This window comes from Myotis yumanensis, unplaced genomic scaffold (genome assembly GCF_028538775.1).
Source record: "Myotis yumanensis isolate MYYU_CA2020_CCGP unplaced genomic scaffold, mMyoYum1.0.hap1 SCAF_16, whole genome shotgun sequence".
In the NCBI taxonomy this organism is placed as follows: domain Eukaryota; kingdom Metazoa; phylum Chordata; class Mammalia; order Chiroptera; family Vespertilionidae; genus Myotis; species Myotis yumanensis.
The window spans coordinates 43,448,462-43,461,552 of record NW_027223767.1 but is presented as its reverse complement, the minus strand read 5'-3'; the positions used below and the strand labels follow the sequence as shown (position 1 = coordinate 43,461,552).

Below are 13,091 nucleotides of genomic sequence, written 5' to 3'. Positions count from 1 at the left end.
TTAAGGAGGTGGTAGAAGGGGAGGATGGTTCAATCACATTTCATATTTTTTCCTTTCACTTAGGAAAGTGAAATGTGATTCCTCCCCATACCCTCTCCACTCTAGATTTTCTCCCACCTCCTAAAAAAATGGCCAAAAATCTGAAAATCCTAAGGGCCCCTACCTGTAAATCATGAGTCCAGGTTGACAGTCAGGCCGAGGGTCACTATCGAAGGACTATGCCATCTTAAAGATTTCACACCTGGGTGACTGGTATTTCGAAGGTCCAGCTCTTTTCTCTGGCATGGAACAAATGGGAGGAAAAAAAAAACACACACACACAGAGCCACTGGCAGACTCACCATTTCATCAGGAACATGAGTTCTCCACTGGAGTCTGTAGCTCCAATAATCCTTTCAGGCTCCAAACCCCGGGCAAAGCCTCGAGGCTTTTCTGGCTGCAAAAACCAGAGGGATTGAACAATTTTAAGTACATGGGGCTGCTATCCAGACTGGAGTTACTCCTGTTTCTCTAATTCATGTACACAAACTCTTTTGTCAATATTTCACCAATACCATGGTTCCAATCCTTATAGAATTGTTCTGATTATCCCATCAAGCTCTGAAATGCTTGAGGTTTCCCCACGTGTAAAAAGGGACATAGAACTCAAAGCAAAAAAAATGTTAACAAAGGCTTCATCACCCTCAAAAAACAACTTTTTAAAAAAATATATATTTTATTGATTTTTTACAGAGAGGAAGGGAGAGGGATAGAGAGCTAGAAACATCAACCAGCTGCCTCCTGCATACCCCCTACTGGGGATGTGCCTGCAACCAAGGTACATGCCCTTGACTGGAATCGAACCTGGGACCTTTTAGTCCGCAGGCCGACGCTCTTTCCACTGAGCCAAACCAGCTAGGGCTCAAAAAACAACTTATTTGCCCAACCAGCGTGGCTCAGTGGTTGAGTGTTGACCTACAAATCAGGAGGTCACAGTTCAACTCCCCGTCAGGGCACATGCCTGGGTTGTGGGCTCAATCCCAGGTGTGGGGTGTGCAGGAGGCAGCCAATCAATGATTCTCTCTCATTATTGATGTTTCTCTCCGCCCCCCGCCCCCAAACCAATAAACACACACACACACACACACACACACACACACACACACACAACTAGAGGCTGCCCAATGCACGAAATTCATGCAAGGATAGGCCTTCCTTCTGCCAGCGGCCAGCTTCCGTCCGGCACCCGGGACCCAGGCTTTCCTCAGAGGAAGGCCCTGCCCACTCGCCACAGCCCACTGGTTGGTGGCCTGAGCCTCCCTCTGCGAGGCAATCATGGGGTGATGATCATCCTGGTGCTAGTGGGTGTCATAGTGTGGTCGTCCAGAAGGTCATTTGGTCTAATTAGCATATTATCCTTTTATTATTTTATATATACATATATAAAATAATAAGACAACTTACTTTAAGGTACTGAGAATGGATTAAAATAGCTACCTTGAACCTGTAATGATTAAAACACTGACCGAACCCTGGCTGGTGTGGCCCAGTTGGTTGGGCATTGTCCCACGTACTAGAAAGTTGCTGGTTTGATTCCTGGACAAGGGCACATGCCCAGGTTGTGGGCTCAATCTCTGGTAGGGGGAGTGCAAGAGGCAGCTGATCAATGTTGTGCTCTCACATCAATGTTTATATCTCTTTCTTCTCCTTCTCCCTTCCTCTCTCTAAAACTCAATAAACTATTTTTTAAAAAACAAAATAACCTGGCTGGTGTGGCTCAGTGGTTGAGTGTCAACCTATGAACCAGGAGGTCAAGGTTCGATTCCTGGTCAGGGCACATGCCTGGATTGCAGGCTCAATCCCCAGTGTGGGGCACGCAGGAGGCAGTCAATCAATGATTCTCATTGTTGATGTTTCTATCTCCCCCTTTCTCTCTGAAGTCAATAAAAATATATTAAAAAACAAAAAAACAAAACACTGAATGCTACTGACTTACAGGAATGAATTGTTCCTGAACCTTCACATAAAATAAAAGTAGATTATGTGGCTGGCTTTATGAGAGTAATGAGCCCCCAAATACTCTGTAAGCATTAGCCTAAGATTCCAAAAGGACTGAGAGATGGCTGCTCATATTTAAGAAGCAGCAGAACAAAAGTACTGAAATTAGCTGGCTTTCAGCTTCGTTGACAGCAGTAAGAATTCTGGCTAGTAACAATGCTTATTCCTACCCTTACCTCTTCTTTCTTCTTCTTTGGTTTGCTCTCCTCTCCCTTATCTTCAGAATCAGAGTCAGCTTTGCGCTTGCCTCCTTCTGATTTATCTGTCTCATGTGCTGTTTTCTGCGACTGTAAAAACTCAGCAATGAGGTCGGGGCAATCCAAGTTCTCTTCTGGCTCCCACGTGTTGTCCTCACTGAAATCAGAGCACACAGTGAGTCACTTTCCACTTAAAGTTAGCATACTCATAAAAAGGAGAAAGAAGCACAGGAGGACAAGAGCCATGTGTCCTTGGCAAAGAGGAGTTAACAGTGAGTAACTAGATTTTGCCCAAGATCAAGAACTGAGCAAAGTTAAAATTACTTGGGGTCAAGGATGGGGGGGAGGGGGGGTTGCTTTTTAGTGCAAATTGAAAATTTAGAAACGCCTCTTTCAAAAAAATGTACTTTCTCTTGCAAATGTGTATAAGTCTAAAGCCACACACAAAATCATTCCTCAGAAATCACTGTCTTGTATTATAGCACTTTATACATATAGACCATTTTCCTAGTTAGATTATAAGCCATGAAGGCAAGGCCTGAGTCACACTGCACCCACTGAAACACCCTAGCCCTTGACATTACTAGACTCCTGAGAAATAGTTGGTGATTAAATGAATGGATTCACCCAGGTCAGTGAAACGTACTCTGAGAAGCCCTTCCACTTGAGGAGGTACTCCACTTTGCCCTTTACCACTCGACGGTCGAGAACTTTTTCCACCACATATTCCTCTTCCTCCTCTTCTAGCACCTCCTCCACTTTCTTCTTGTTTTGTTTTTTCCCCATAGTGCCCGCCAGTTTTCTGGTATAAAGGGTGACGCTGCTAAAATAAAGAAAAGAAAAAGGATATAAGGGCACACTCTTGTTGGTTATGTGAATATATGGATGCTAAGAAAACCAGGGACATCATAGATGACTTTAATAGTGTGTGTTGCTTACTTAAGTGCTATGACTATTCACCTTCAATACACAATGAAATTTGCTGATATACTCAGCTAGAAAGTTAGTTCATAAAATAGCTCCAACTAATCTCACAGCAAAACTTATTCTTGTATAGCTACATAAAATTTTTATACATATTCTAAGTTAAAAAGTTCCCAATACCCCTTTTACTATAAAGCATATCTAAAATATATTATATTGAAAGAAAATCAATCCTAAAAAATAATGTATATACATCAAACATATACGTATAACCCCCTGATCAGTACTTTTTCTATTCTGTTTTCCATTTCATTATAGTACCGGGTTTGATTTTTTACTGTGGGAAATAGTTTGTCCTATTTATTAAATGTCTAGTTTAATTTTCCCTTTTGTATATGTATATAACCCATTCCTCCGCACTGTTAAAACACCCTCTCTTTTAAGTCCCCTCAAGATTCTTTATGCAGTCTTTTCTGAATGCCACCATTAATTTATACGTCACAAGTTTCTTGTTAACTTCTCATTGTATTTAGTTTATTTCTAAGGCTGAAAATTTTTGGAAAATGGGGGGAGCTTAGTTATCACAGATAATAGAACCTGATTTTATTCCTAAAATACATCAACCTTTCTAAGGGGTTTTCCAGTGCTAAAATTCTAGTCCCCTATAAATCTATTTTCTTTTGTCCTTCATATAATTCTTTGACTCCTGGTAGGCTTAAAGCCTTATGGTTTACCAATCTGTGTCAGTAGGTGGCACCATAAGATACCAACACAACAAAACTGATCTACAAAACTGGACAAAATCTACAAATTGATCAGTTGCCCAGAATGAGATACAATCAATCAAGAGTATGGCAGATGATCCAAACAATAAAGAAGTTACTACCATGTTTGAATTTAAGACAATGCCAATTTGGTTTGGTTAAATTGGTTGTAGAAATTTCAAAATACTTTAAAACTGGCCTGTACAGATAGAATGTATTTTAGAAATAGTCCATCTATAGACTATATGAAATATAACAAACTTTTCATAAAAGTCAAGATCATCATTATGGATCTTTTAAAAAAATAAATATATTTTTATTGATTTTAGAGAAGGGAGAGGGAGAGAGAATCATCCCCTATTGGGGATGGAGCCTGCAACCCAGGCATGTGCTCTTGACTGGTATCAAACCTGGGACCCTTCAGTCTGCAGGCTGATGCTCTATCCACTGAGCCAAACTAGCTAGGGCCATCATTATGAATCTTATCTACAGACGCTTACTTAGGTTTACACTCAGATATTCCCATGTCGGCATGTGTGAACAATGCTGACAATGAAAAATCAAACATTTGTTTGGCTACTAGAAAATTCTAGACATTGCTGGATACTGGAGATTCAACAGAGTAAGAAATGGTCCCTGTCTTCCTGAAGCTTAAGGTCGAGTAAGAAAAACATGTAGACACTTCTCCCCACTAGGTATTTTGAACTATTGCAGAGCATGCAAAACAATGTTTTCTGAGATGCTTTTAGTGTATGTGGCCTAAGGCAACACCCAAGGTACTTTCCCCCTTCTGAACACAAACCTAAGAGTATCTTTTCAACACTCTTTCTCTCTATTTACATACTGAAGACTGACTTTTCTTGACTCCCAAAACCTCTAGCCGTTAGAGCAGTGGTTCTCAACCTGTGGGTCGCGACCCCTTTGGGAGTCGAACGACCCTTTCACAGGGGTTGCCTAAGACCATCGGAAAACACATATATAATTACATATTGTTTTTGTGATTAATCACTATGCTTTAATTATGTTCAATTTGTAACAATGAAAATACATCCTGCATATCAGATATTTACATGACGATTCATAACAGTAGCAAAATTACAGTTATGAAGTAGCAACGAAAATAATTTTATGGTTGGGGGTCACAACAACATGAGGAACTGTATTAAAGGGTCGCGGCATTAGGAAGGTTGAGAACCACTGCGTTAGAGAAAGTGCCAGGAGTCTTCCACAGACTAATCACTGGACGTCATGTAACCTTTGGCTAACTCCCGGATAGCTCCATTGTGCCCGATTCAGAAGCTGTGCTTCTGAAGGGAGATGCTTTATTCAGGTTTCCAAATTCTGATTGCCATATGACAAATGTTACTTTATGAATAAAGAAAAATCCATTTTCCTTTTGGATAAATGCAGCAATGTTTTTTCCCAAGAACAAGTGCTACTCCTTGTCTGCTTATTTTCACTGTTGATTGAAGGGGTAGCAAGATTCATGGTCAGTCTTTGGTTAAAAAGAGTGGAGAAAAATAAACTGACAATCACTTTTAGATAACAAAGGACTAGATAACTCCTTACATTAATCTGGACTTGAAAACTGGAAGACATTCCCTTTCTCAATAGATGGAAGGGAAACAATGGGTTACAGATGACCCAAAAAACATAACTGTCCGCTAATAACCCTTCTAAGTAATTAAATTTAAGAAAGGAAGGTATTCTATTACTATGGCATCAAAATTTTGAGCTATTTAAGGCTCAATGTTATCTACATTAAATACCTACAATTGCCTTACAAAAAGAAACAGCATTTCACTTATGGTAATGCAAGGAAACTAGACTTAGGGTGGGGAGCACACAATTAAGTATACAGATGTCAATTTATAATCTATCATCTGAAAATTATAATGTTATTAACCAATGTTACCCCAATAAACTTACTTTGAAAAATAATAAAATGAGATCTATCCTTAAAAAAGAAAAATGAATGGCATTGAATACTGCCCATCTGATCCTGCTACTATGAACCAAAAGGGTCAGGTCAGCTTCAGGCTAATCTCTAGCTACTATAAGCCTCTCTTCCCTTTATCATTAGCATGGCCCCAGGGAGAATGAGTCACAGAACAGAATAAGAATAAAATCCTTAAGGTTAGGTAAAGAAAATTTCCTAAATGGGGAAATCTAAAGTAAGACCTCTTGATTTACATCTTTACTCAAATCATTGTCCTAAGAACAATTAAAATAAGAAGTAAAGAATGCAGAAAACAGACCCCACTTTTCTCTTGAGCTTTCTTAACGGGCTCTTCCCAGCATGTACCTCCAGAGATTGGATTCTTTACATGGAAGATTCTCAGCCAGGCTTCCCAGCGTGTTATCCCCCTTATTTATAGGTAGTTCCCTAGGTTTCTGAATAAACTGTTTTCAAACTCAGTAGAATGCAACCCACTCCTCCTATAGAATCTAGTACCTTCAGAAGAGCCAAGAGTCTCCTTAAATATGATAGGCAATTATTCTCTTATAGCTTCCAAATGGATTATTTCAAAGGAAGCCTCCGCTCCCTGAAGATGGCCGCCTCTAAACACCAACAGAGATAATATGAAGGAGCGTTCTCAATTAGAATTACTTGCAAGAAAATTTCAAAGGAACTCAGATCAGTGTTGCAGCATATTGGGGGGAGGGAAGCCTTTAACCAACAATACTTGCCACTCCCCTAAACATCTTGGCAACCAAATTATATCAAAAGTGCTGTATCAGCCCAGCCAGCATGGCTCAGTGGTTGAGCATCGACCTATGAACCAGGAGGTCACGGTTCAATTCCTGGTCAGGGCACATGCCCGAGTTGTGGGCTTGATCCCCAGTGTGAAGTCAGACACATGGAGGCTAAATAGCATGTTACTAAACAATGAATGGGTTACCAATGAGAACAAGAAAGAAATGGAAACTTCCCGGAAACAAATAAAAATGAATGCACAACAATCCCGAACCTCTGGGACACAGCAAAAGCATTCCTGAGAGGGAAGTTCATAACATTACAGGTATACCTCAAAAAATAATAATAATAGTAATAATAATAATAATAATAATAATGAACTATTTAACCCTACAATGTAAAGAATTAGAAAGAGAACAAGAAAAAAGCCCAGAGTAAGTAGAAAGGAGGACATAATAAAGATCAGAGCAGAAATAAATGACATAGAAACGGAAAAAAAAAAAATCAATGAAACCAAGAGCTGGTTCTTTGAAAAGATAAACAAGATTGATGAATCTTTAGCCAGACTCATCAAGAAACAGAGGGAGGGGACCCAAATAAGTAAAACCAGAAACGAAAGTGGTAACACCTGGTTAAGGCGAGTGCAGGAGGCAATCGATGTGTTTCTCTCACATTGATATTTCTCTCTCTGTTTCCCTCTGTCTCTAAAAATCAATGGAAAAGTATCCTTGGGTGAGGATTTAAAAAAAAAAAAAAAAAAGAGCAAAGGACCTAAATAGATACTTCTCCAAAGGGAACATACAGATGGCTAAGAGACATATGAAAAAATGCTCAAAGTCACTGATCATCAGAGAGATGCAAATTAAAACGACAATGAGGTATCACCTCACACCTGTAAGAATAGCTACCATCAACAAATCAACAAATGACAAGTGCTGGCGAGGACATGGAGAAAAGGGAACCCTAGTACACGGCTGGTGGGAATGCAGACTGGTGCAGCCATTATGGAAAACAGTATGGAGTTTCCTCAAAAAATTAAGTATGGAACTGCTCTTTGATCCAGTGATCCCAATTCTAGGAATATATCCTAAGAAACCTGAAACACCAATCAGAAAGAAAGTATGCACCCCTATGTTCACAGCAGCACAAGTTACAATAGCTAAGATCTGAAAACAGCACAAGTGCCCATCAGTACATGAGTGGCTAAAAAAGCTGTGGTACATTTACACCATGGAATACTATGCAGCAGTAAAAAAAAAAAAAAAAAAAAAAAAAAAAAAAGGATCTCTTACCCTTTGAGACAGCATGGAAGGACCCTGAGATTATTTGGCTAAACGAAATAAGCCAGAGAAAGACAAGTATCACATGATCTCACTCATATGTGGAATCTAGTGAACATAATAAACTGTTGAACAAAATAGGTCCAGAGACAAAGAAGCCTGGAACAGAATTTTGAATCTCAGATGGAAGGTGGGGTGTGTAGGAAGAGATCCACCAAAGGACTTGTATGCATATACAAGTTATGAACTTGGACCTCATGGACACAGATAATAGGGTGGGCCTGGGATAGGGGATGGGGGTGGGCTATAAGGAGTCAATGGGAGAAAAAAAGGGACAAATGTAATACTTTCAACAATAAAGAAAGATCTTTAAAAAAAATAAAAAAACAAATAGTAATTGTATTTAACATTAAAAAATTAAAAAGATCATTTAAAACAAAATTAGTAAAAAATACCTTTAGTTTAAGTAACATTTAAAGAGAACCGAATGACAAGACAACTCAGCAAAAATCAGAAAAATACACCAAGTTTAGGGAATAGTTGGCTCAAAGTCCTAAGGTAAGTAGAGCTTGCTTTATGAGGAATACAAACATGGCCAGATAAGAAAGAGCTAGACTGAGGGGAGTGGTAGGCAGTGAGTGACCAGGTGATCATTATTGTGCGCACCACTACCCACTTCATCCTTTCTTTCATCTAGTCTCTTTTTCCATTCCTTGTTTTCCTTCCCCCTCTAGCTTAGGTTTAAGACCTAGTCAATTAATAGCTATAAAAGTTTATATCTACAGCTCTACTAGCTTTTAATACTATCTATTTAAAAAACCAAATCAAATCAATCAGCATTTACTAAGAACCTGGGTGGAATATAGGGTGACCAAGTAAATTCCACATCACAGGAACCCTCTCAGAACCAGGCAAATGGAGCTGTTTGGTCAGGCTAGCAGAATATAAGGACACCCAAGAAGTACAGGCTTTTGTGAATCCCTTAAGGCTAAGTGACAATAACATAATAACAACTAAATACTTATTGAATACTTAACACTTAATGCATATAAAGGCACTTAATTCAGTCCTCAGAACAACTCTTTTAAGCCTGTTTCACAAATGAGGAAACTAAGGCTTACTGAAGCAAAGAAAATTTCCCAAAGTCCCCAATAGTAAGACACAAGGCCAGGACCTAAATATCCTATATAATAAAAGGGTAATATGCAAATCGACCGATGGGCGGAATAACCAGTCATTATGATGTGCACTGACCACCTGGGGGCAGATGCTCAACATAGGAGCTTCCCCCTGGTGGTCAGGGCACTCCCCCTCAGCCTCTGCTTAAGGCTATGAGGGCTCCCAGGGCTCCCTGACTGTGAGAGGGAGCAGGCTGGGCTGAGGGACATGATGTCGTGCCACCCCCCCCCCCCCCCCACAATGCATGATTCTCGTGCACCAAGCCTCTAGTAAAATATAAAAAGGTAAGCCCAGATTGTGTGGCTCAGTGGTTTAGCATCAGCCTATGAACCAGGAGGATGCGGTTGGATTCCTGGTGTACAAGGCCTCTTCCTCCTTAAAGTCCAAACTCCACAGTATTTAACATCTTACATCCTTGGGTTCCTACCATTCTATACTACTGTTTCCCTCATAAAACCTACACTGCTGTCAAAACAGAAAACCAATCTAACTGGCATGGCTCAGTGGTTGAATGTCTCAGTGGTTGAACATCGACCTATGAACCTGAAGGTCACCGTTTGATTCCTAGTCAGGGCACATGCCCAGTTTGTGGGCTTGATCCTCAGGGCATGCAAGAGGCAGCTAATTAATGATTCTCTCTCAACATTGATGTTTCTCTCTCCCTTCCTCTCTGAATCAATATAAATATTTTAAAAACAATACAAAACAGAAAACCATAACCTGAACATATCCTGCACGTTTCTCCATGCATGGCCTTGCTCACTATTAAGAAGCTAAATATTATAAGCTAAACCAAATGAAGTATTTCCCTACCCAACCAAGCTGAATATTATTTCTCTTTTCCTTGCATTTCCCAAAGCATTCTGTTTCTATTTCCACTTAAGACACTCAAAGGTAGGTCTGGTGCCATGAAAGGTGTTGAACCCTACATGGGTAATAAAGATGAATGTCTTAGACTCAGATAATCAGGGAACAGAAGTCCAAAGCTGTCAGCTTTTTAGGGAATGATCAGCAAGATACACCTAACCTACTAACCCTAAATGGAAAACAAGGAAGATGTACCTTTGCTGAGCATTAGCAACTATATACGTCATCAAAAGGCAGGTGAAGGCATGTGTAGCATATTCAGTTTGTAGTCCTCCTGAGTCATGTTTCCAAACTGCTTTTAGTCTGTTAGCTGTGGCTGTTTGTAAGGCAAATGCTTTCCAGACGGAAAACCTTACTGAGCAGAAAACAAGAACTTGTGCCACATATCCAGTGAACAAGGATTTTATTTTATTTATTTATTTTTTAATATATTTTATTGATTTTTTTACAGAGAGGAAGGGAGAGGAATCGAGAGTTAGAAACATTGATGAGAGAGAAACATCGATCAGCTGCCTCCTGTAAACCCCCTACTGGGGATGTGCCTGCAACCAAGGTATATGCCCTTGACAGGAATTGAACCCGGATCCTTCAGTCCCCAGGCCGATGCTCCATCCAGTGAGCCAAACCAGCCAGGGCAACGATTTTATTTTTTAAAGGAATCTCTGCCTTCTAATTCCAGGATCCAGGACTAAAATACTGATGTCTGAATAAAATTAGAATATTCTGAGATGTAATCAGAAACTTGGGTAACCCCTTTATAGTATGTAGATGTGAATGAAACTATAGATTTGGGTTGAGAGGCCACAGGGATCTGCAACTATCAGAACAGCTATATATGAAGCAAATATTTTTCTTTAAAATGAAACAAGTTATTAGAAAGCTACACCAGAATTATGACCAAGTTGGAATTAAAAGCAGAGACCAAAGCATTCACAGTTAACACAATAAAACCAGATTACTGACACTAACCACTCAAATACCATAGTTCTATTAGGCCTTCCAAGCAGTTTGGAAACATGAAGGGGAATGGCTATTATTATTATTATGAAGTGAAAAACCTGTCAAGTCTAACGCAAAATCTGTTATATCACCAGAGATAGAATACGAAAAAGGGAGATTTTGAAATATAAATTACTAGAAAATGACAGAAATGTATCAATTCCCGTTTTAAATGGTGTGAACTCAGAAAGAAACATTTTCCTACTCACTAAAATGGGTACTGGAAGATATAATGGTTGCTTCTTTTCTTTCCATGTATGGTTAGAAAATTTTTAGTATCCTGTAGTCAAAAATACAGAAGACTAGGGTATCCTTGCTTGGTCTTCTTTAATCAAGAAACTAGAAGCAGCTGGCTACACACTATTTACATTTTTTAATGATAAAGAAAACAATTTAGGCTACAGCATCCAATGGGAAAAGAACAGACCCACAGGGAAAGTTAGAAATGATCGAAGATCCTTAACACTCCTAATGTTTTATTAAGGGGCAACTGATTCCAACAAGGCGTCCTTCAATCATACCACTTCCTACGTAAATGCCTAAAAACACGACTTTCCCAATTGTATTCACGCATCTATTCCACAGCCACGGGCCTTTCCAGGACTGTTTCAAACTGCTGCCATGATTCTTACCGTCACTGAGGAGCCTCTCTCCTCTGGGCCGGACCTGCTAGTGTAACTGATCTTTGAATCAGCTTCGGTTCAATTGAGTTAAACCAATATATGCCCGAATATTATACGAATTCATGAAAAACCTTCATTTGAAGTTTAGAAAAGGAGGTAAAGTACTGCTCACTCTGTAGTCAAACTTCCCAACAACAAAGATGGCTAAAAACAAAAAACAAAACACACACAAAGAGCCCAAGGGGCTGGGGGTGGGGCGGGACGATCTAAGGAACTTTTCCCTCTTTGTCTCCCAATTTCCCACATCCCTCAAACTGTAACATAGTAACCCCTTAACTGTTAGCTCATCTACACATTCCTACCATTTCACTGCCCTGTGTGACCGACCAGTAACAATCCCAGATAAAAACGCTAGGAAACGAACTCTGAATCAAAGTTGCAAGAGCTGCACTTGAACTTTTCACTTCCCAATGAGCCATGGAGTGAAGGCAGCAGAAAGCCTGGAAGAGGGAAGAACGCGTGCGCCGACCATCCTTCCTTCACACATCGTTTCTACAGCTTCTCCACTGGACCCACCCGGACGGAAGGGCAGCCAGGTCTCCCCTTTCATCTGCAAGACCTTACGGATTCACCCTCGAAACCTCCCCTGTCTGCGCTCACAGCTCTTTCCGCCTCGAGAGCCAAGGCAGGCAAATAACTGCTCCTCCTCCTCCTCCTCCTCCTCCTCCTCCTCCTCGCCCTTTCCCAATGTATCCCATGTACCAGTTTGCGCACCCATCCCTCCACACCTGGGGCTGCGCAGCACCCCCTTACAACTTACTCCAAGTTACTTGCAAGCGGAATGCCTCCGGGAGCCCCGACCAGACCCCCAAGTTCTCAGGTTACACTTCTAAGCCTCGGTTCTCGCCGTTGTGAACCCTCCAAACGCGTTAATGTCCAAGCATTCAGGCTGCCCGGCCTGTCCCGTTCCCCGATCTCCACCACATCCCTCCTCTCCGGTGCAATCCTGCAGCCGCCCACCCAGTCCAGGTAACACTGCCTGGGTCTACCCAGGGCGCGAAGAGCGAGCGACCCGCGAGAGCTAGGCCCACGCCGAACCTCTCCAACGTCCGCCTCGGAATGCGCCGCCCCGCCCCCTTCATCCCTCCGGCGCTCGCCGTCCGACTCCCAGCGCGCGGCGGAAAAGCCCGGCGCGGGAAGGGCGCGGGGCCGGTGCCCCAGCTCGGCGGTGAGCCGGGGGCCCTCACCCAGGATTCCCGCCGCCGCCGCGCACCTCCTCCCCACCCCCCCCGCCGCTTCCCCGCCTCTAGCGGACTCCTTACCTCAGAGCAGCGCCCAAGAGCAGGAGAGGAATCGGTGCTGCGCTACTGGCGCGTCCCGTCGGGGGGGCCGGAGGAGTGGCGCCCAGAAAAGCAACAGGCCGGGTGGCCGCGGTCGAGCCCCTCACTGAAGCGGCGTACCGCAGGCCCAAGCCAACGGCCCTCTCCTTAGCCGAACAAAAGAGCTTCTCACTCTGCGCTGCC

At 41.8% G+C, this 13,091-nt stretch overlaps 1 protein-coding gene across 2 annotated transcripts in view; it reads right to left on the bottom strand.

Moving 5' to 3' along the window:
- The window catches only part of CBX1 (chromobox 1), a 23,165-nt gene extending 10,074 nt beyond the window's left edge, over positions 1-13,091 (bottom strand). The window contains exons 1-4 of one of the 2 annotated variants that reach the window (XM_070395296.1): positions 12,891-13,091; positions 2,881-3,057; positions 2,214-2,391; positions 342-436 (exon numbers count right to left, since the gene is read on the bottom strand). In XM_070395296.1, the coding sequence (XP_070251397.1) occupies positions 342-436; positions 2,214-2,391; positions 2,881-3,020 (413 nt within the window). In that variant the 5' untranslated portion in view covers positions 3,021-3,057; positions 12,891-13,091. Of the gene's footprint in view, positions 1-341; positions 437-2,213; positions 2,392-2,880; positions 3,058-12,388; positions 12,410-12,890 lie in introns of those variants that run through there. The other variant, XM_070395295.1, reaches the window with a different exon arrangement.